Source organism: Lonchura striata, chromosome 5 (genome assembly GCF_046129695.1).
Source record: "Lonchura striata isolate bLonStr1 chromosome 5, bLonStr1.mat, whole genome shotgun sequence".
NCBI classification, from domain to species: Eukaryota; Metazoa; Chordata; class Aves; order Passeriformes; family Estrildidae; genus Lonchura; species Lonchura striata.
In genome coordinates, this window is record NC_134607.1 from 45,694,961 (window position 1) to 45,719,614 (window position 24,654).

Sequence of the window (24,654 nt, forward strand, 5' to 3'; positions counted from 1 at the left end):
CCACTGAAGAGCCACCATTATCATGGAAGCATAAGCCAGGTAATCTCTGGTTTGTACTTGGTCAGCAGGGAAGCTGCCTGAGTTCAGGCTGCAGCATGCTTGATGATGATGCATGATATCAGATGCATGGAACCAGTTTTCTGCTCCAAAACCTACTTTGTAGTAAAATTGCCCAGTAGCAGAATGTAACTTTTCTTTGGAACTTCATCAGATTTGAGCTGACAGTTGTCAACATGTCAGATGTAAATATGGAGCTTTTATGGTCAAAGCTATAAAAAGTTTATTTTTAGGCTCAAAACCATACTTTAGGCAGTAACACATGATGCTTCAGTGAAAGGTATGTTTTTCAGATCATACTTTGCTTCTAGCAAGGTAATTTTTGTATGTTATCACATCACATGAACAATGTTTATATCACCACTAAAAGAGTAAACTCTGTGCTTTATTTACAGATCTGAGAATAATTGTGTTTAGCTATAATTTCCAAGTACCTAAAAAAATATGTTTGAGACACCTGAGCATGAGTTTGTTTTTCTAACTATTCTTTACATTCAATATTGATCATGGAGGCCTTTTTACATTTTTAAACTGAAGCACATTGTCACCTGAGTGAGGGGAAGACTAATGAAAACTTTGCTGGTAAACAGGGATCAGCACTTTTCACCAACTTCTCATTCACATAAGCACTAAGGAATTGACAATAATGTATGTGCAACCACTCAGTGATAAGTAGAGAAGAGTTTAGGACAAAAGTGACCCTGAAATTAGCTCAGCTGTTTAGAGCTTGGTGCTAATAGCACTGAGGCAGTGGGTTTGATCCCTGTACAGGCCATTCACCTAAGGGCTGGGCTTGGGTCCAGCAATTTGGAATATTTTGTGATCTGTGTACCATATCTTGAAATTGCCATGAAACAAATACAGAGAAGTATTCCCTCTTTGCAATATCTGTTTATACAAATGCTTTGGATAGGTGCTCAGGCTAATATAAAAAGGATAACTCTCAGAAACTAGAGAAGACCTCATGAAAAACAGGTCAGAATATGGAGTTAAAAAAAAAAAAAAGAGGAAAGAAAGGCAGACTCATGTATTTTAAAATTCAGTGGATAGAGTCTCCAGGCAAGGTATGAAAGAGAGTGCCAAGAGTCCTCCTTTTGGAGGCACTGAAAAAAGCCACATCTTCATAAGCAAGGAGAGAATATTGTTATGATTTCTTTTGGGAGATACAGATCTAAACATTTTTTTGGGAAAACACCTGCTTCAGAGCAGCATTTAGCATCGAAATTTTGAGCATGGAGGCTGCACTTTAATTACCTTGTGGGTACCCAGGCTAGAGTCCCATAAATACAGAGATGGCAATGTTGCTAAGCTGATATAGCAGTACTGCAGCCAATCTATGGTTTTGATTGTAGTATACTTGTCTTATCTCCTTTGACACCTCTTCTGGGAGAGCTGTTGAAGGGAAGGAACTTTCGGTATATGACAAGAAAAAGATAACTGTGTGCAGGAATAGTTTTTGATGAGAAATTGTAATGTCTCTCCTCAGCCTCTTCACATCCTCTTCTGTCAACCCATACATTACAAATAGAGTTGTTTTAATAGATCTTATATATTTTTCCTTTCAAGACTTTTACATAATTTTGATTGACATTAAGGCAATTACAGATAAAATTCTAAACCATTTCTTAAACATAAAGAAATAGTTTAGCTCCTTTTAATAATGCCTATGTATTTGAAGAAAGGTGAGCAACCTCTCTGTAGTCTTGTAACCCCTGTAAAACATCCCTTTCACAGCATTCTTACTCTTAGGCATCTGTAAGGAATAATTAGGATAATTCTGTGTAGATTTAAACCCCTTGCAAGAGTTTATTCTGCCCATAAATATTATTATTTATTTATATATTTTTAAATTTTAAAAGCAAAGGACTCATTATAGTCAAGTATTGTTCTTCCAAGCTAAACCAGACTAGTATTTTACTATTGTAGCAGTCTGGAAAGAACAGTAATAAATAAAACAGTTGGTGAGCCACTATCATTCACTTTACATAGTAAAAACCAAATACAGCTTTCATTTCCTAACTTTCATCGAAAATAAATTGAAAAAAGTATATAATTCTTTAACCTAGCAAGGAAAGAGAGACTTTTCTAATATTATGCAATGCACATTATTTGTGTAACACATATATTACAAAGGGAGGAAAAACAGAATGAAGGTGTGAGGTGACATAAAGTTGTAAACCTAGATTATCATATCCCAGAAACATAAAAGATTCATTTGTAAGACACAGATAATAAAGAATAAAAAATAAATTAAGAGTGATCAAAATAAATAGTAATTGTTTCTGTCTTCCTACACTGCTTTGCAGCTACTCTGTCAAGCAGATAACAGGGTAGGTGAGTGTGGGTGTTGTAAAGGTCCAACTGACTCAAACCCTCAGATTTCTGAAATAGTGTATAACACTGAAGCATTACTTTTCAAGGATGCCAACATAATTACATAGACTTTTCATCTGGAAAGTAAAAGAAACCTACTATAAATTTTTGTCCAGCTTGGTGGATTGAAGTCACAAAAGTAAAGCAAAGAGTAAGCACCTGTGACTCTTTGGCAGTGTGTTCAGGGGCATATGAAGCTTTGGTAGCCCAGATGGATGAGCAGGCTGCCCTCCATAAGAAATCATCCTTTTCCCAGGCACCTGACCTGGGAGTCAGTCATGCTGAGCACAGTTTTGATCTTCACTCCTCATTAGCCAGACTAAACACTGAGCCCCATAATTTGGTGAGTTCAACTGAATGACTCATGCTTGCCCTCCTACATCTGGTCACGCCAACAAAGCTAATTCCCAGAGCAAAGAAACAATGATCAGTTTACAATAAGTCTCCTCTGACACAGGAAGGTCTGGACCAAGCAGCTATGAAGAAAGCCTTCTTAATTTTTGTTACTTCTACCACTCAAGGGTGGTTCATCCCAGATCCTGTCACTTTGTGAATCATTATTACTGAAATCTTAAGATTTTAATAATTACAGTTTTGTATTTCTAAAACAGGTCTGTTGAGGTTTTCCATCTTAAGGGCCTCAGATGGCCTGTGCCAGAGGATGATTGATGGCCAGCTGACATGTCTGAGGTGTTGAGAGCTAGTGAAATGCACACTGATGAGAAACCTGCTCAAAAAGATAAAGGTTTTTTTGCAATTATTCATAAAAAAACCACTGTCCAGTTTTCACTGGAGCAGCTGCTGGTCACACATTAATTACCCTTTAGAAAAGACCGTTACCAAAGGCTAATAAGGTTTACCTTGTTGAGGAGAAAATACTTGTCCAGTAAAATATTTTTCAATAATCAAGATGTAATGACTTCCTTCAGAAAAAAAGGGCAGATTCTATGTTTAGGGGAAAGTAAAGAATTACATAGTATTCAGCTCCTTCAAAGGACCTCATGAGACGCAGGACATGAATTATATTCTAATTGGTTATATCCTAATTGTGTCAGATTACATGGAGAAATAAACAAAGCCTTTTCCATATAATATACCTGACAAACATCTATTATAGCATTCTCCAGAAGCAATTTCCAGTAAGCCATATTTTTGTGCACAGTCTTATTAAAAAGTAAAGGAAATTGGAGAGCATATTTGACAATTAGATAAAATTAGAAAATTAATGGACACAGATAATCCACTCAGATATTCAGAACAGGTGTATGAAGAACCAAATTCAAAGGCACAGGAGAGGAAATACTTGAATGCATGAAGAGAAAAGTGAATGGTACTATACATTTGCTTTCTTATTCCTTAGCATTATTAACTTATATACATGCATACAGTAGCTCAAATAAGTATTGACCAAAACTGGAAACATTTTTGGTCAAATCCTTTATATACTAAATATGACACAGTCTGATTCTCCCTTCTTCTCCCTCATTCCCAAAAATATCAATTTATACATTGTACTCAGAGTAAAATGCACACAAATTTTAACTGCATGCTAAATACAAGAATCATCACAATAATATTGCTTTGTCCGTAGACTTATTCACATAACGTGAATAATTTCCTGGTTTGTGAATAAAATAATACAATAATTTTGTTTTCACTTTAAACTGTCTGCTATTTTTTGCAGCAGTCTTGGAAAAATATGAAGGAAAAGTATGAACTATTTCATACTTTTCCTCAAATCTTTTTAAATACAAGATTTAAAGTGGATGTGAGATGTATGTATCTGTGCACACATTAAATGTCATTATATGAAGTTCTGTGCATGACTGTTCATTTTGGAGCCCCTGGCAAAGCTCAAATTGATTTTGAACTTTACATCTGCCATAGGAATGCATATTAACAGATGATGGACAAATCTGCAACTTCATATAGTGGCTACTGTGTAAGTGACAGGTCTTGCATCTGCTCAGAATAGTGGTGTTGAGGATTACTGCCAACAGATTCTGCTCCAAAGGATGGTTTGCTTTTATTGTATTGAGCATATTGTACCCAAGGATATATTTTTTACATAATTTGCTTAATGAATTTTTATTGAGCAAAAAGCCATTTGTAAGATACTATTTTTGAAATTTGCCACTGGATAATATACTCTTTTGATGATGATGATTACATTTATCTTCAGTTTGGGAAGGTGGCAATAAAATAAACCACAGTCTGTGGTATACCTTAGATGCAGCATTGATCATGCGGCTGTGGCTTTTCCATTGTAGGCCTGCTCCTGCCACCCAGTCAAGCTCCTGACAGTAATGATTCAGGTTTTCATTCTTATTAAGCATCCCTTTCTATTTCTGTAAAAAGACTTTTGGCTTCTAAACGGGTGTAACCCTTTTTTTCTGTACCTCATTAGGCACTTTGCCAAGGAGAGAAAGGCTGATTCAACTTTCCTGTCAAATCGTCCCTTTTTAAAGTGGCACCTTTGAAAGTGAGATCTGATATTTTGCTCACGTGTCTGGGCTCAAGTTTGGATGGCAACAGAGCATTCCTGGTTATTCCAGCAATAAAATTCTTAAGCTTTAAGGCTGACATTGGAACATGGGAGTTTGTTTCTGCATCTCTCACTGAAAAATATATTTTGTTTTAAATATTTCCAGTAAATTTGACCACAGATAAATAGACCTGTCATGATTTTCTTAAGGTGTAATTATTCATATGAAAAAAGCTTTTCAGCAGATCAATTCTGATGGTTTTTGTTTGGGGAACATTTGCTTTGGAGTAAAAGGGCTTCAGCCCATGCAGAAGCTGAAAAAAATAAACTCGTCATCTTAATATGGTTATATCTGGTGTGTTTATCTTCTACATATTTGGGCTGCAGCTCTTCTCAAAACCTGTTAGGATGTTCCTTGCTCTGGGGAGCTATCTTAGTGCCAGTGCCTTTCTGTGCACACACCAGTATTGACATGCTGCAGTTCCATTGCCCACAGTCAACAGAGCTCCTTCCTTGCAGAATGATGCCTTGTAAGGCCTTTGTTTTGATTCTGTCAAGCTGCCTTGCCAAGTCATTTAAGATCCCTTCTGATTCAATGACTTACTGATGAGCAAAAGGCCATCTCACTCTATTTTCATCCCTTCCAAGATATTTTTGCTAGCAGAAGGCCTAGGCACAAATGTTCTGCATTGGAAGCTTGGCCTCTAACCTGGTTGCAAGTTGGTGTGGGGCAAATTTTACACCTATATAGATCACAGTTAAATGATGAATGTTAAGGCTAAGGTTTATGCAACCAGCTGCAACATTTAGCTGGACCATGCCATAGGGAATAAATAGTGAATACACGGAACCTTCTCTAACTAGTTTTAATTGCAGAATGTGGATGCAAATGTGGATATGATGAATGCACAGATAATAATTTGAAAAAGAATCACCATTTTATTATTGTTGGTTTTAGTTTGTTAAATCTCTACTGTAGCTGTCATGTGCCAAAGCTGTGTATTCAGGATTTCAAAAATCACTTCTTAAGCTAAAGCTAAGCCTATTTTGCCCATTTGATCTTAGTCTCAGCCTATATTTATGCTCTTAATTGCCTGTTTTTCCCACCCAGTCAGTGCCTACACTTTGCTCCCCTCACCCTGGACTCAATGCAGCTTAGGAAACAAGAAGTCCTGTGCTTTTGCCATTGGAATTGCATGCCATATGAACAGTGACCAGCTGCCTCCAGCAAAGCCGTGAGGGCCTGACCAATGGGTCACAGCTGCTGAGGGGTGCTGTGTTGGGAATCATCCCCTGGGCTGGTGGGGATCTCAGCTGGGAAGCAGGAGCTGGCAGTGGTCACAGCCTGGCAGTGGGGCCAAGGTTGGCTGACCTCAGCTGCAGGGCTTGCCCGGGTCCAAATCTGAGCTCAGCACCACGAACCAGCTTCCTTGGCTTTTAGCCTCAGCCAGGGCTAAAAAGCTGTATGGGAACATCTCACTCATCCAAGAGCACACGCAGTTGTGTCACCATAACATCTGCACTACTATTACCTCCCTTAGGCTGCTACCATACAGGCTTAAAATTGATAATGTAAAAAAAATAAAGGAAGAAATTAATTTAAAGAGCTCCTGATTATGCTAGATAATGTGCCTACCTATCCAGAAAAAGATTATATATACAAGTTACAAAGAATGTTTCCAAACATTATAGTTAATGTGCACACCTTATCAACATACATTGATTTTATACACATCCTTTAATTTAAATTGCTTTGATTTTCTGTCTGGAAGACAAAAGAGAACATTAATAGCCATCGCTTACTGAATTTACAGAGTTGTGCATTAGCTCCTCTAAAATGATCTTGTGTTTGTTATGCTTTACCTATTAATATTTAAAAGAATAATAAAAATTCTGGTAACCTGAGTCATATAGACATTATAGAAATAAATTGCATATTTGATATTAATTCACCCTGTTACTTCCATCATCCTCCATAAGATAGTACACGTCTTGTAAAGCTACCAATAGCAATCTCTGTGTGCCAGTTTATTACCTGTAGAGATATCATTATTCCCCTGTGACAGCAAAGTCAAATTCAAGGCATTTTTCATAAACTAGGAAAAATTACCTTCCCAGTGACATATGACACAACCTTCAACTACTAAATGAATCCAAGAAAAATTCTCTTGTGGGAAAAGGCCTTGCATATGATTTGTCAGACTTAAAAATATTTCTTGAGAAAGTTAATTTGGAAAGACTTTACAACTGAGCACTGTTTCCTGTTTATATTTAATCTGTTCTTTGCTATTATGCATTTCAGAATCAAAACTAGAGAGCAAAATTTTGCTTTACTAAATTTCAGCTGTACAAAGACTGTTTGGCCCCTGTTGGACCGTATTGGAAATCTCACATAAAAACTGTATTTGTAAATGTCATGATTTTCAGCACTGAGGTGTTCCAAGAGATTGATGCTGTGATGAGGAGCCTGAGGAATGGTGACTAAAACCGAGGCAAGATGTCTGGGGATTGACAAGGGAGTTAAAGTAGAATGAAGTGGTTGAAGCAAAAAGCATCAGCTTAGGGGAGGAGGGGAGGACAGAAGGGATATTCATAAGAAGAACACATTATTTCCAAACTCTTGCACAGATTTAACCTTTTTGCTGTTGCTAATGGTGTTTCTGTAAAGCTGACTGGCACCTGGGCTCCTTAGTGCTGGCTTATATGCAGGACGATAACCCAGAGATGCTACTGCACCCCACAGTTACTGAGATGGAGTAGGTACACTGTGCCTGCCCAAAGCCCAAGGTAGGGTTAATAGCTTAATTACCTCCCCTAGCTGAGATCAAGCGGTGGATCTAAACCAGCTGCTGTAAGAGACAGCTGCCTGGGCATTATGGAGCAGCAAATGGTGAAGCTGCAGGCTGCCCTGGAGGCTTCAGAGATACAGGCTGACAGGAGTGGTAGAAAAAGCTATGTGGAGAGAAAAACTGCCAAGTAGGGAGACAGGAAGTTGCAACAGAAGGAGAGGCAGGGAAGAGTGATTTGCTATTGCTTGCTCTAAAGCTGTCAGGAAAGAACAGCTCTGGACATCCCACCTGAATGGACTAGGGTGTTCAAAGTTAGAGCTCACAGCTGAGTTTGCAAGCCTTTATACAGGGTCACATGGTGCTCTTATGATTGTGTAGGGTGGCATGGAATGGGGATGCTTGTCTTCACTGCAAGCATGTACAGCAGGTTTCTGCTGTCTTGGTGGAGATTCAGCAATACAGTTCAGTGCTGTGCAGGGACCCTGAGGCTACCTCTGATGGCAGCATTGTGTGACAACTTTGTTGTGCTTGCTCTTGCACAGGTGATCTTGTTGAAAAACATGTTGCAGCAGTCTGAACAGCATAGTGTTTAAAGCAGCTAAACCTCTTCACCCCAGCTGGATCACAGCTCTTCCACCTATATAGATTGACTAAAAATACTGCAAAAGCAAGGCCCTGGGCTTTGCTGAAATAGGGTGATACTACTAGTCTTCTCTATCCTGCAGACTTGAAAAATGAAGTTTGCTGTCTGCATATTCATATAGTCTTAGAATTGGAACTTCCTGGGGTCTGAAGAACTTGCACTTCAAATAAAACCATGGGAAGTTACTGATGTATGTAACTTTTCAAAAGCAAATTGAGCAGTTTTTTAGGAAGGGAGCTACATGAAAATTGTCTCAGGATTGGAGCAGGCAAGAAACCCACATCCCTGCAAAACTGGGGTCTGTATTCTGTCATTGTCTGACTTGAACCTGGTTATACGTGACCACAGCTGCCAGTGAGAAGGTCAGACTGCCCCCAGCTGAGGCTGAAGGGCATCATGCTAGGTGTGTTTGGTAGGAGACTGACCTGGAAGAAGCATAGCTCATTGTGTATGCCTGTTGTTTCTGAAAAGTAGAAGCTAAAAATTCCTCATAAGAAATGGAACTCAGTTCTATTAAGTACTTCCCAAAAATAACACAAGGACTTATGATGTTGCAGTCCTGGGTATCCCATTACTTTTTCTTTAGGGTATTTGTTTTGTGCCATTACACTCACTCCCACCATTTAAACACTATTGATAATTTTTCACAATTTCAGAATGCCAGGATTTCAAGCATGTAAAAACCCCCCAAACATAGATTCATATCTCATTTTTAAGCATGCAGCCATTTCTCAGTACAGTAAGTGCAGTGTTCCAACCGGCAGGTTGCCAGTCTGTGTCTTCTGGTGCTGGTAATTATGTAGAAGCACCTGGTAACTGATCAAAGGCTGGTGTTTGTGAAGGTTTGGGAAGGAGAAGTGGGGAAAGAGTGATAAGAATAAATGATGCATAGTGGAGTCATGCAGAGATGGCTGTCTCTGTAGCTGTATCCTCTGCAACTGCGGAAAATGTGAGCACGGGGTGAAAGCTCTCTCCCTTGCTGTTTGTCATTCTTTACTCAACCTCATTGTAACTCCTTTCCTTCCTCCTGTCTTCTCAGCAGAGAAGCATTTGCCCATTGGTGTTTTGCAGTGGGTGTCTGTTAAACTCACAGTGAATTTTGGAACATGATCATCTATTCCAGACATTGCTATTTCAGTGCTTCCATGGGGTGCAGCATCTAGGCACCATACAGTCATCAATAGCTCTTTTCCTCAAAGGCTTTCCCAGTGTTTGGAGGGGTGAAGATAGCAAAGCGGCTATGGAAAAAGGCTGTGGCTGTACTCAGAAGTCAGCTGCTGAGTTTTCTCCAGTCTGGACTAGTGAGCCAGCTGTTGGACCATCCTTTCTATTGCTTGACCTGAATTTACTGTGTTTGGACTTATGTAAGCCTCAGAGAAACTGCTGGACACCTACCTACTTGTTGGTAGGGGAGTTTACTGGGCTTTCCATGCTTGGGAAGTTTCCTTGAACTTCAATGCCTGCTGTGGCATATACTTCTGTGAAGATGCTTAGTCTCTTTTTATCTAAGAAATAGCTATAATTGATAATGGGAAACTGCATGTTCTTCTGTCTTATATTTTTTTTGTCCCTTGTTCTGATCATGTTTTTTAAGGATGATACCTAATTTCAGTAAAACCCAAGGCTACCATTTAAAATAAACCCGCTCCTTACCAGCAAGATTACCTGATATGTGACTGCTTGATGAAATGTAAGAGATTTTCAGGGATAACTTATTTTGTTTATAAGCCTGTATTTAGTAAGAGAGAATGCAAAGGAGCTGGCTAGATAAAAACCAGAATCTGTAAGCTTAAATTGTTTTTAATGCAGAACAAAATGGGGGCCTATAATGTACAAAAAATTATTTTTCTTGTAGCTTCCAAAACTATCAGCATTAAGAAAAGTAACAAAAAGAATTAATGAAAGTAACAAAAAGGGCTCTTTAAGAATTAGAAACATTCTCCCTGCTCCTTTCAAGAAGACAAACTGACCATAATTCCACTGTCCACAGTTGTCCAAGTAATGAATGAGCAGTGTTTGAGCTGTTCTGAAAGGTGAGGGGACAGCTAAGTCATTAGTGTTGTATTAAAAAATGCCTATTGAGACCACACTCCAGCCAAGTTTTGATCTGAATGTCCTCTGCAGTACATGTCCCCTGACACTTTTAATTTTATATATGCTTTTTAATTTCTGTATTTTATCAGCAGAATGAAAAGCTAATGTGTGCAAATCCATCCTAAATTTAAGCAAGTAGGCTATGATGCTGTATCTGATAATTCATCTTCTCCAAAAGTGGGATTTACAATTATCTAGCTTACTTCTCTTGAAAAGGTGTTGCAAAATTAATGTCACTAAGATACAAAACCATTTTTCTTATGGCAAAAATCACACAAGTCAGAGCTTGCCACTTACATTTTCCAGGGTAAGTTTGATGATTATCCTTTAAATGAACATTGATTTTTTTTCTGTAGATCCCATTATTTTCAATCTAGAGAGATTGTTCTGTCTTCTTGCATACCTATTATAAATGAATAGCAAACATTTTCACCATACATTATTGCTTTTTTTCTTAAAAAAAAGAGATGGCCTAAACCCTTAACCCAAGCCTCCCCCCTTCCCTATGATGTTCTGAATGCCAGATCCAGACTATTCTTAGTACAGGAGATATTTCTGTGCTTTTATAACTTACTGACCCACAAGGTGGCACTAAAGAGAAAAGTGACAATTTGGCTAATAAAAAGTGAAAACCAAAGGCAAAATACCATATGCTGAATCAATATTATTTTAATTAGGAGCGTAGATCCTTTATTGTCAGTTAAATTTTATTTTGTGAAAAGCCTTAAAGCTATACAGCAGCGAGGATGGTTCATTGGCCCCATCCCACATCAAAAGTTAAGTTTTTGAAAGAATGAGCAAGACATAGGTTGTCTACTTGTCACAGCTCCAGAATAATAAGGAAGGTGATTGTGATCAAAATGTAGTTTAATTAATTTTCTTCTCTAAGGAATAAGGAATTAAAATGAACTAAAACCTGAAAACTTCTTTTCAGTCATTAGTCATATTGGCAAGATATATGACACCAGGAATTTTGTATTGCCTGCAATGTAAATGTATTTTCTTCCAGAATGTTTTGATTATTTAATTTTTGTGGCTTTCTTATTAAGTACTCTGGTCTTATTTCATAAGCAAATTATTTGAGACATTGGGTTCTGTGATCGTGAATTTTATACCAACAGGGGTAAAATCTTTAATTTAACAGGGGTTAAATCTTCACACTTTCATGATGAAAATGAATCCTTACCAAAAACATCTTATTAGTAAAACTCTTTTTGAGATCCAAGCTTTACGTATTTAGATTAACACTTTTCTAACAAGAAAGTAGCAGCCATGAGTTCTACCGTAGAATGCTGACGTGAAGCTTACAACATAATGAAAAAATTATATCTGAGTCAATTTTAGACTTAAAACCAGACTAGTTATAATATTTTTAATTTTCCTGAGATGCGTGACTATGGTGTCCGCACTATTACGGGCGATAGGGGGCAGGAGTTTACTTGCAGAAACAAACTCAAAATAGTACTAATGCATTAAGAAGAAAATCCTTAAAACTATTATGAAATGTTTTTCTCTGAATTGAGCAGTGTTACAGAATACCTGGTAGTGGGCTCTGGGGCCCATCATATGATCAGATATATTGGTAATATATTTTGATCCTTAATGAAATTGAAACTTTACAACCACCCTGGAAATCAAGACTCACCCATGGGTAGTTTCAAAGACTTGGATCTAGAATTATTACTAAGTAGGATATTTCAATGTATTTTAAATGTTGGTTAAATTATCAGTTGTGCTGCTACATTTAGAATAGTTTTATCACTACAAGTAGTTACTTGTTTTATTTTTGGTTTCATTTTTTAAAAATCAGTAACTGGTATTCTACATTCAAAACCTTGTTTGATTCACTCACATGATTCATTTTGGGAGAAAATTGAATAATCTAATCCTCAGGATTACAGTAAAATCAAACCCAGACAAATTTTGGCTAAAAAGAGCACTGACACAATCTTGCCCAGTCAGCTGAACTCCTCTTCCCTTTCACAATTTGTGCCCCCCGTTTATGACTCCCCTTCAGCACTTGCTCCATTTTAAAGGCCAACCCAAAGTCACATTCTGGCAGGTACCAAAGTGCTTTATTGGAATTAATTATAAAATTACAGCAACCATAAACACACTGACTTTTTTCCTTGCAGTCCTTATTCACAGAGAGTTTGAGATCAATCAGCATTTAGACTGAGGGATCTCACAGTGATTCTGCTTGCAGATGCTTGTGATTGTTTTAACAGGTCATTCTTCTTGAAGGACTGTTGGGTGCTGATCTTCCTTCAGCTATAAAATTTTGGCCACATTTCTGAAAATACTGTCCTTTTTGTGCTTATGCTGGACATTTGGCAAATCAAAGATCTCTAAGGTACTTTGATTGTGAAGATCAGGGGAGGTGATCATTGAAGGCTGAGGTGAGTATCAGTGCACACGTCCTTTCTTAGGGAGTCCATAGCAGGATACAAAAGATTACAGTGGAGCTGACAAAATACATTCATATTCTCATATAATGTGTACTACAGATATGGGATCTGAGGCAGGTGATGGTAAAGCACAATTATTCTTGCAAAAGGTGGGACTTTCTGGATAAGCTGAATCAGGAGACCCACAAGGAAATATCTGTATTTTTGCCTTATAAAATGGAAATGGGACATGGAAAGAAACAAAAGAGCATATTATGTTTATAATTACTATAATGTTGCAAAACACACAAAACTCTGTATTGAAATCCAATTCCAGAAGTATGAATATTTATTGTAGAGTTTAAAGGATTAAGAGATTATCCACAGATGTTTTTAAAAATGGGGTTTAATCTAAATTTTAATGGAAGTAAACCCTTGCCTTGCCCACTACAATGTTCCTTGTATTTTTACTGAAAAAGGTTCAGTAGATAAGACAAAATCTAGACATGTAAATGTTGGTTCTTAACACAATCTGGAGTCTCCACAAATAATTCTTCCTGTCCCCCTGAGACTAACTTCTTACTACTAATTGATTCCAATTAGCCAGTTTTAAGTGTAATTATTCCGTGAAAGAAACAAACACTATTATATCTTTGCTCTACATTCCACTACTAAAAACATAGCATTATTGAACTTGTGGAATTGAAATGGTTCATGCTTAGAAAAAAAGGTATTTTCAAGATGCTGTGTTTAAAAACACTGAGAAAAAAACCCTTGTAAATAAGTTGGAATATGCTTTAACTAAAACTTGCTAGTGGAGAATCAGGACACTTGTTTTCCTTCTTAAATTACTGCTGTAATGAAGAAAAAGAAATGTAAGGAAAAAAAGAAAAATCAGTTGCTGATTAGATGTGGATAAATGAGAAAACAGAATGTCTGGGGAAAAGAATACATCTCAGACACCCAAACTGAAAATTTAAAATATTTGGGTCTTATATGAAAGTAGATACTCTACTCCTAAAACTTGAAAAATAAAATACTGACTTTTGAAAAATGAAAAAGTATTATGACTTTGTAGGGTAGTATTGAGTAGTTTAAAAGGACTGGAATATAAAGGAAGTAAATTCCCCAACAAAGGGTGGCAATGGTATGATTTCAAGGCACAAGGTGGTCACTGGGGCCTGGTGGTGCACAGATAATGCTCTATTGATGTCTCCTCTGATGTTCCTTCTAACTCCAGAGGTGACAAGAAAGCAAGAGGTGATGATAAGAGAAAAAAGGAGGGGAAGAGAAGGATCAAGGCTATTATGGAGCCACTGTCCTGTGGCAAACTTCTGACTTCTCATTCCATAGGACTTTACCCACAGCACCAAGCCCTTCCTCATGTATCTGTTCCTTTAAAAAAGGAAACACAAAACTTGTCCAAGATAAAGCTGTACCTAGACATCTGGACATCTCTAGCTATAAACTAAACATAAACAGTGCTTACTGCCAATGAACTCAAGTAAGAAGGTCATTCATACAGATGATATGAGGGTGAAGGAGCAGAAAACAATGGAAAGAATGTTCCTTTTCTTGGGATGTTTAAGCCAGCACAAATCACCATGTGTCAGCTTGTTTTACAATCCAGTGTTTTCACTTTTAATTAGAAACTCTTTCCCTTAGCATTTTTCTTAGCAGCAATTTTTAAACTAAACAGAAGGTGTATTCCCCAGCGCCATATGTTAAACCTGACATGTTACTGAGAATGTCCTTTGGAAAAAACAAAACAAAAGAAAACCAACTAAAAAACCACTGAAGATAGGACCACTGTCCTAGTCCGTTCTCTTTGGCCTACTTGTAAGCCTCAAGAGCCCACAGCTGTCCTGTTAGGCAGTATCAATTCTTTGAGGAATTAGTCATAACTGAAAAGCCAATGGATGATAGACTGATGATTTGGTCTTTTGCTTCACTGGCAACCTGCGTGGCTGGAAACAGTCATCCCTCACTTGGTCTTGTAAGTATCAGCTAGATGGAAGCTGTGCCTGTGGGGAGTGAGTAGTTCATAATACTCTTGAGAGGTCACCTTGTTGATGTTTTTTGACCAATATATTAGTAGGCTATGAAGTACAGTCCATTTTAGGCCTTAAACAGGAGGGATTAAGACCTATGTGTATCCTTGACTTTAAGGTATGCAAGGAGAATCCAGCTATGACCAGAGAAATGCCTGACTGAGGCTGAAAGGGTCAGTGGAGCACTGACTGATGGGGGCTGATGCAGTCTTTTTTCCCCAGTATAAATTCCGGCTGAGTTTTGGCTTTGCATAGAAGGACATTTTCTGAGCATCCTTTTTTTTTTTTTTTTTTTTTTTTTTTTTTTTTTTTTTTTTGTGAATAGTGTCAGTATGATAAAGTCTGTCTGTAAACCTCTGCTATATACAGATGAATGAAAGATGGATTACTTGGATTAAAACGCAGCCATAGTTAGGCAGACTCAGAAAAATGTAATGTGCCAATCTCTGGGTTGGATGAACTGTACCCAGCTGCATGATATACAATGAAGTTACTCATTTATAGTGCTTTTCTTCCAAGGCTGTAAAGCACCAGTGTGAATACTGAGAGGTGTTGTGTGCAATCTTAACATAACATAAACTACAGCTTTATGTGGGTCCCTCTTCAGCTCTTTGGGAGCCATGCTATAAGCTGGTATAGAATTGGAAACTGTGCTATCTGAAGTTTATCCATGTTTCTTCTGATACTTGTCTAGGTAGGGCCATCTCCATAGAAATTAAGTTAAGGTGAGACACACTTTTATTTTGTATGAGTACCTGAAACCCTAGGCTATAAGCTCATAAAATGAGATTGCATACAAGATGTTGATGGCCTAGGGGAAGTTCTGAACAACAAGAAGTCATTATCAGGATTTTGCTGAAAAAATGATCCATGATCTGATATATTTTCAAACAGTCTTTGCAGAAAGACCAAAGGAATTGCAAGCTTCAGAGGCAAAACCCATGAAATCCATGTCTATGTTTATAACTGTGGACAACTGAAAAAACAAGAATTTTTCCCAGATGTACACACAGGTTTTTTCGGGAGCTGCATTCCTTTGTATTTTCTTCAGCAAAATGGCTATATATAACAGTCTGTATGCTAAACTACTTCCAGAGTAGCATTTGAGAACAAATTACTAAGTTAATACCTTCTTTGACCTGTATCTGGTCAAGCTATATTTTAGAAACCTGTCATTACTAATATGAAGAAGAGGTTAATCTGGTAATGTGAAGTTTCAGAATGATGGATGAGTCAAGGCACATGAGCTATTTAACACAATACCTAGCTGCACCTTCCTATTGTAAGTCTCCAGACTGACAAGCCCAAAGAGGAGGGGTTGCAAACCTCTCAATACTTTGTTTCAGCAATGATGAAATTTGGAGGTGAATCTAGACAGCCTTAATTCCCATCACTCATGCTTTGTGCCCGTTTTTGGAGTACTATCCCAACTTGACTTAAAAGGAATCAGCCTCATGGCTCCTTATCAGCATGCACCTTAAACCTTTTACATATCCCCTCTCATACTGACCCTTCAATTTATAGACTAATATTGTTGTAGCTAAATTGTGTGACTGACACCCTTGGCAGGGCTTGGAAGATCTCAGCCTGGAGAGTTATGTATTTGTTATCTGTACATCAAGATGGCCAGAATGATGCTCCTGTGCTGTCACACACAGTTTAAAAGTGTGTCTCCCTCTTTAAAAGTGGTGGAGCTGGTTAGCCCAACTGCTTGCTTGCTACTCATTGTTTTTCTGAGAAGGCTTCACAAAAACCTTAACCCATGAAACTTGTAACTATCCATCTGTGTTTCATTTATAATTATTAAAAGTTAGAAATGTTTATAAATTGGACATAATGTACCACTTTATTCCAGGTTACTTCTACTCTTGAATTACATCATTGGCTGAACGTCTCCCTGCACTGCTGACAGGAACAAACATAACTGAAAATGCAGTTCAGAGAGCGACAGAGGAAAACACTGCCTATTTTACTAATGCCTGATACTGACAGCCTGCACAAAAAATCTTAAAAGCACTCAGGCACTTCCTTTTGTGCCCAGTTTTAAAGGGTTTAATGAAACATATAGAAACTGACATTCTAAACCTGTAGCTTTGGATGTTATTTTGCCATGTCAGTTTCTTTTTTTTTCTTCCAAATCACATAGCAATAGTTTTCTACCTTTCTGCATCAAACTTCAGTCAACAAATAATGAAGGCTGTTTTCAGATAATAAAATGCTTCTGTTCTATGACCTGTTCTAACAGGTGGGCAGCCAAGTATCACCACAGGAAATATGTGGCAATGCTAATTACTGAGCAAAATTTTAGTCTTCCTAGGACATACAAACACAATTAGTATGTGTATCAACATACCTCTAATTAAAAATTGTTAAGATTAAAAACCTTTTTAGACTGTGCTGCAAGATAAAAATAAAGGCTAATTTCGTTCCCAAGACAGTAGACCTGAATGCAATCCTTCTATAGGTAAGAAAGCTAGCAAACTCTTTATACTGAAACTAGTTAAACTGGTTTGAGTGTCAAGAAATGATTTGTATTCTGCAACAGCATGCAAAGTGATGTAACACTTCTTGAAGATGTCTAAGATTCAGGACAAAGAAAGATTAGGCATTTTCTCTTTTAGTAAAATGGCCAATATATAACATTTAATGAAACTCTTCAGATTTGCTTTGCTTACGAAAGAAGTGCAGGACTTGATTTTTTGTTCTTTTTTCTTCACTGTGGAAAGTAAGGCCTTTATCTTGTGAATTGTTATGTATGCATTTAACTTATGTACAGTATCTATTCCCATAGATTCCACAGGACTGAATGCCAAAGATAGACACATCTGTGACTGCTTACAAGATTGGAGCTGAAGAGCTTCAAAAAAGAAAATGAACAGAGATGGTTTTTTGAAGTATGCAAGCAAAATAAGGGGAACAGAGATGCTTTCAGACATTGATCTAGATCCTTGCTGTATATATTAATTCTGTGTGTTTGCGGAGCCTACGTACAAAAGTTTGGGCTCAGGTGGAAAAAGTAGGCTGATTCGGTTTCCGAGACAGGGGTTCCCTCCTAGAGGTACTCAAGCCAAGTGTTGCTGTACTATCGCAGGCAGCATCTAACACATTTTTAAATCCCTCCAGCTGAGGTGTGGGGGTTCAGCACTGTCAGGAGGGAGAGTAAGAGAGAAAGTCCTGGGGCCGCGGAGTCGGCAGGGGGATTTTTGAAAGTACCAGCCAACGCTTACGGCGCGTATTTTTTTCTGGGCATATTAATCCTATCGATTTAAGTAGGAGTATTTATCCTTTTCTGAGCTCCATCTTCACGTTAGTATGACAGCACTATTGTCGCTCAAACACGTAGTCGGCGGCTCTTTATTAAGTCTCTACAAATATGACACAGTAAGGGCATTCAATATTTATGTGGAGAGCACAAGCATTTGTGTGTAATCCCGGGCAGTCCTGCGGCTCGGAGGCTTTGCAGCCTCCCCACTCCCGGAGCAGCCCGGCCCGGCCCTCGCCCTCCGCCCGCCCCGGCCGGGGCTCCCGCCGCCGCCTCAGCGACCTCCCCCGGAGCCGCGCGTGTGACACACCGGAGAAAAGCCTCCCTCGTCCCCGCGTCGCCCCCGCCTCCCGCCCCCGCCCGCTCCCCCGGGGCGCCGCCGTCACCGCCGGCAGCCGGAGCAGCCGCTGAAGCCGAGGGGCGGCGGGGCTTGCCCGCCTCTCCCCCCTTCCCATCCCTTCCCTTCCTCGCCTCTCCCCGGTGCCTATATATAGCCGCCTCTGCTCGAGCCAGCCGGGAGATTGCTCTGTACCTGCAGGAGACAGGAAAGGGAAAATAAGAGGAGCGACTCTCCGAAGCCTGACTCGCTATCAGGAAGAGGAGGACGGGCCTGGCCCGCGCTGCTGTCCGGTGCCACCGCCCCCGGTGCCAGGCGAGCCCCACGGGGACGGACCGACCTGCGCGGCGGCGCCCCGGGGGCGCGCATGGCTCGGGCGCTGCCGGGGCCGGGCGAGGAGCCCGACCCCGGCCCCGGCGGCTCGGGACGCGGGGAAAAGAGAGCTCCCTGCGGACGGCGGCGCTAGCGGGGGGGCCACGGAGCCCTTCCCCCTGGCGCCGAGGTGCGCTCGGCGGCATGTGCTGAAGTGCTCCAAAGAAGCCGCACAAGTTGCCTGCGCGCCGTGGCCCAGCGGCCGGACGGCGGGGAGAGCCCGCCGCCTCTTGCCCGACCCGACCCGACCTCGTCCCGTTCCCGTCCCCGAGGGCTGCTCCCCCGCGGGGCTCCCGGCGGCCAGGGTGATGCGGCTCGTTGGGAAGTGAGAGACCGTACGTCCCACGCGGGCCGAGGGCCCCTTGCCTCGGAGTCTCCCATGATTTCGGGGCCCCCTCGGGTGGCGGCGGCCCCGCGGGAGGCGGGGGCGGCGCTGCCGTGATGGCCCTGGAGGAGAAGCGGGAGAAGCGCCCGCCCGTCACCCCCATGATGATCGAGGAGGAGGCCGCCTTGCGGAACGGCAGCCGGGGGCTGCCGCCGGGACCCTGGGCCGAGGCGGCGGGGCCAAGACCCCGCACCACGGAGCGGCACATCGCCGTGCACAAGCGCCTGGTGCTGGGCTTCGCTGTCTCCATCCTAGCGCTGCTGGCGGTGACCATGATCGCCGTGCTGCTCAGCGTCCGCTTCGAGGAGTGCGGCGCCGCCGCCGACGGTCCGCCGCGGGCCGGCGGCAACGGGAGCCTCTCGGGGGCAGCCCGGCAGCCGCCGGGTGCGGGGCAACCGCCCGGCCGGCCGGAGGAGGAGGTGCGGGGCGGGGAAGCGGCGGAGGAAGAGGAGGAGGAGGAGGAGGAGGAGTGGCAGCGGCGGCGGGAGCTACCGCCCTGGGCCCGGCCGCGGCTGCCGCGACACCTGCGGCCCCTGCACTACAACCTGATGCTGAGCGCCTTCATGGAGAACTTCACCTTCAGCGGGGAGGTGAACGTGCAGCTGGAGGTGCGTAACGCCAGCCGCTACATCGTGCTGCACGCCCACCGCATGCACATCGAGGCGGTCCGCGTGGCCGAGGACAAGCTGGCCGGCGGTGTGCGGGTGGCCCGCACCTTCTTCTACCCCCAGACCCAGGTGTTCGTCGTGGTCCTCAACCGCAGCCTGGAGGTGCAGAGAAGTTACAACCTTAAGATCATCTACAACGCCCTCATCGAGAACGAGCTGCTGGGCTTCTTCCGCAGCTCCTACGTCCTCCACGGCGAGCGAAGGTAGCGGATGGGCCGCGTCGTCTCAAACCCAACTCGGTCCGAAGTTGGCGGCCCCCGCGCCAACTTCGGTTAGGGCGGCGCTAGGACCCGGCGGCGCCGCCGGGCCGGTGATGCTGCGGGCTCTGCGCTGCCCGGCCCCGGCGGTCCCGCCGAAGCGTGCGGGGCTCGGCCGGCTGCCCGGGGAGGGGGCTACGGCGGGGGAAACGGCCGCCAAGTGACCGCAGGCCAGGCCTTGCCTCCCCCCGCCACCTCTCTGTGGTCATCTCCGTAGAGCCCGGCTGTCAGAGCAGAGATGCGGAGGTTCTCGGGGACCGCGAGTCCTTGCCCGCTCCAAGCTACCGGCCGGTGTCGTGAGACAGCCGTGAGAGCGCCTGGAGGGCGGCCGGGGCTGCGGGAGCGGGCGGGAGCGAGCGGGGGCGGGCGGAGCTGGTGCGGGCTGGGGCCGTGCGGAGGCCGGGCCGGGGTTAGCCGGGGCCGGGGTTAGCCGGGGCCGGGGTTAGCCGGGGCCGCCGGCAGGTGAGCGGAGCGCTCCGCCTGCGCGCCCCGCCTGCGCGGGGAGGGCTGCGGGGCGTGCAGGCGGGGCAGGAGATGCCCCAGCGCAGCTTGCGGACGGACGGTGGCAAGGAGCAAACTTGCAAGGGTGCCACCAGTGAAGCAGACCGTCCGCTAGGTCCTTGTCAGGGCAGAGGCTCCGGGTCTGTTTCACACAAAGACTCTGCGTTCGGCTGCCCTGTGCCCTCGTATGACAGAGCCTTGTGAGGTTACAAATGGCAGCATGTAGGGCAGCGGGACTATTGTTTTGCTTTTATTCCGTTTGGTAAAGCAAAAAACATTGTGGGATGCATTTTCACATAAGATGAATACATTTACAGTACAGCTGGGTCGCTGCAGATTTACACCCTGTGACCCGACACATCCGATTCATTTGCGGGCAGAGCAAGATTCACTCTTGATCTGTATTTACTCATGTAGTTAAAGACCCTTGGGTCCCTGGCTAGGCCCTTCTTGCGGTAGGCAGGGTTACTGTGGAGGGCCCCGTTTAGCCAGTTACAGAGGCTTTCTTTTTAAAGAAGGTGTTTTCTAACCACATAAAGGCTTTGTAATGGAAAAGAAAGGCAGGGTGGACTTCTTGATAGTTCCGGAATGGTTTATAGTTTTAGAATTGGATTATTTTTAAGCTGTCCTTTCTTGAAATATCTATGCAGTGACAGGTTTTCTTTTCCTGAATCTTACTGTTTTAGATTGTGGAAACAATATAAGTGAAGCAAAGATTTTATAGTTGGAAGAACTGGGCAAAAATATGAAGACATGAAAAACCTCTTCACCAACTCAATTAAGTCAAAATCCCTTTTATTAAAACATATTTTCATTACTATGATTACTGACAATTTTAAAAAGCTTGATGTTAGAATTGCAAGCAGGATTGAAATTAAGTTTTTGGAATTTGTCATCAGAGTGAAATAAAAAGGGAATTTGAAAAAGCACAGTTGTAAGAAAAGATGCGAATAAAATGCCTTTTGTCACGGTAGACTGAATGGTTGGGGTAATTGGGAGTTCTTACAGACCTGTATTGAAATGGGCAAATCAGAAAACAAAATACTGTTAACAGTAGGGGGTATAATTCACTTTACAAATCTGAGAAGTTATTTAAGCAGTTATTATTCTCGTGTACTTTGACTTTGTGTAGGAATAATTGAAGTGTCAAATAGGTGTGGCAGTGACATTTCTTCAGAGCTACTGTACTAGACTTCAATACCGATCCCCTAGTTAAGCTTTAGAAACCATCACCACCAGCAAAAAGGTCTATTCACTGTGTCAGTCATCAGGATAGTTTAAGACACAGGGTGGAAGGCGATGGAAAAATGTTTTTCACAGTGCTCGTTGTGTAACTTTTCAGATATAAATTACTTTGTTTTTAATACCCTTAAATATAGTGGGTAAAATACTTACCTTCCATAAGGTAGCATTGCTGTATTGAAATCAGTGGCATGTTTTTCCTTTTACCAGCTCACTTATATTTCTTTCAGTAAAACATACATATAACTGTGGTTATTGCATGGTTGTAGTTTCAGGTGTTAAATAGAAAAAGTGTTTTTCCTTTTCAACTGTCACAGGATTAGTATCTTGCTATAGTATAACATGAATAATACCCTTTCTAAACCAGGGAACTTTTTTGATCAGAGAGCACTCATACAGTAACAATTTGCATTCTTATTAATAGCCCATTTTTCAATATGATACATATAACCCTTTTTAGTCCTCAAACGCAGAGAGCTTCTGTTACGAGAGACAGACTTGCATGCTCTGGGACACCTTGCTGTTCCAGCAGGGTTTTGATTTTTTGGACATCTTTATATTCAATTAAAGTACATCATCCTCATTGGAGTAGTACTTGCTGTAAAAGGGTCCAAACCATAATTTTTCACTTTTGTTGTATAGGAGGTGCAAATAACTCTGCTGTGAGGCATCACAAACATACTAATGCCTTCACTTTATGATTTTTTTCCCCCTAAAGTTAGTTTCTTTGGCCTTCACAGGTGAACGTTGTAAATCAGCCTAAAATGCAAAAGCTGTGTTAAAGTATTTATTTTCTGAAATCTTTCCTACTGCACTTGAAATATAAAATGCAAGTGATATGCCACAAATTTACTTTGCATTATGTGCTAGAATTTACTGACAGTATTCAACAGAAATATAATACAGAGCTACTGTAGGAGTATGCAGGCATAATCTAAATGAACATCAAAGTTTTGAATAAGTGAAAAGGAAAAAAAATCTTGTATCACACAGAGAAAACAGAGACATATTCTTTAATCTTGTAACAACTAAGATGCCAAAAAAGATAACCTATTGAGGAAACACATCTTCCTTTAATAAACAAGATGGAATTAAACCGCCTGCAAGTTCCTGCCATGGGTATTCTGAGAAGACAGACTGTGTGAGCCTGTCACTCCCTCGAGTACAATCTTTTGTGGTGATATTTTTGGGAACGAGAGGTAAAAGTGTTGGTACCCAGAGAGGTATGTAAAGGGAAGGATGAGATAATCAAACTGCCCTTCACTTCTGGCATGCTGTAGAAGTCTGCTTGTTTTACTTGAACACAGAGCAGAATAGATAAACAATGTTTTGGTTTAGCTTGTTTGTTTTCTTTAAGTGCTTAGGGTTTCTTTAAGCAGTTTTAAGATTTTGTTTGTTTTGCTTTATGGCACAACAAACAAATCAATGTTTGATAGTAATGCATGTTATAAATATCACTATTATTGGTAGTTGGTGTATTTTTATACACCAACTACCAATAATAGTGTGAAATATTGACTGCCCTGTGTTTGCCCAGTTATGTCTATGTGGATATATCTGTTGTCTAGCTGTGAAAACACAGAAGATGAAGACTTTACCAGGGTTTATTAGCCTGGTGAAGGGATTGTTTCAGTGGCCTACTAGGTATTAAAAGATGATTGATAAGATCTCTGAGAAGTGGGGTGAAGATGTGGAGAGGGGACGAGGGAAAGCTTCCTTATTTAGAGGGTATCACAGTATGAACAGTATTTCCTGTGTGTGCTTATGTGTGTGTCGGAGCTCATTAAAATTGTTAATTGCAGAGGAAAGTTCATTATTCTTACTTTGTTAATAACAGGCCAGTACAGTTTTCCATGCTCACTTGAAGCTTCTGTTGATGTGTGTAGCTGTTTAGAGTGTGCCTAGCATGCAGAATCAGGTCCACTTGAAATACTTTGCATATAAATTAAGTTGCTTTGCTTCATTTAATTGGCTGATTTGGCTTTGTTGCAGTAGTGCAAATCCACTGATATGGGAGTTTTTTGGATTAACACTGGGATATCTGGCACCAACCTTTTATGTTAGATGTAGCAATCTTATTCAAAATGCTGGTTTTAATAATCTGTGTTTTGTAATGAGGCAAGAAAAATGTGAATAATTCCTTCAATAATTATTATTCAAAAAAGGCTTTTTATTTTAGAAAGAAGACCAATGGTAACTGCTTCAGTGGTGGAAAATGTTTTCAAGTTTTTAAAAAGTCAATCTTACTGAAAATATATATCTAGTTCTATCAGGTACTATAGCAAGAAAAAGGTGTAACGTTTCAATAAAATGATTTCTTCATTGCCTCCAAAATATGTGTAAAATCCAAAATGTTGCAGAAAAAGTTAATGGGATACTTTTTTCTCCCTATGGGGTACCTATGTTTTTCTCTGTCAGTGTTAGAGTATCATATTGCAGATTAATGGTTATATACTGATTAATAATAGGTGCCACAATTTTCATTACATCAAAGCTATCCACCCATCCTTTTCTCTCAGAGGAATAACAGATGATTAGTCAGCCTCTAAAATTTTGATAAATGTTTGCCTGGTATCTAAAATTGCACAGTTTGAAACCCTGGAAGGTGAGACATGAATCAATACCACTCAAAAAGCCTACAGACATGCTACCTTCACATTTACATGGTTGGCCCATGGTAATTTTCTCATTCTATATGCCTCCAAAAAATACTCTTACCAAACTCCATAATTCAGCCTTTTAAGTTTAACT

The 24,654-nt window shown here is 41.2% G+C and overlaps 1 protein-coding gene across 2 annotated transcripts in view; it reads left to right on the forward strand.

Moving 5' to 3' along the window:
- Positions 1–18,906: 18,906 nt before the first annotated feature.
- The window catches only part of TRHDE (thyrotropin releasing hormone degrading enzyme), a 213,143-nt gene continuing 207,395 nt past the window's right edge, over positions 18,907–24,654 (forward strand). The window contains exon 1 of one of the 2 annotated variants that reach the window (XM_021528979.3): positions 18,907–20,106. In XM_021528979.3, coding sequence (XP_021384654.2) covers positions 19,292–20,106 — 815 coding nt within the window. In that variant the 5' untranslated portion in view covers positions 18,907–19,291. The remainder of the gene's footprint in view (positions 20,107–24,654) is intronic. The other variant, XM_021528977.3, reaches the window with a different exon arrangement.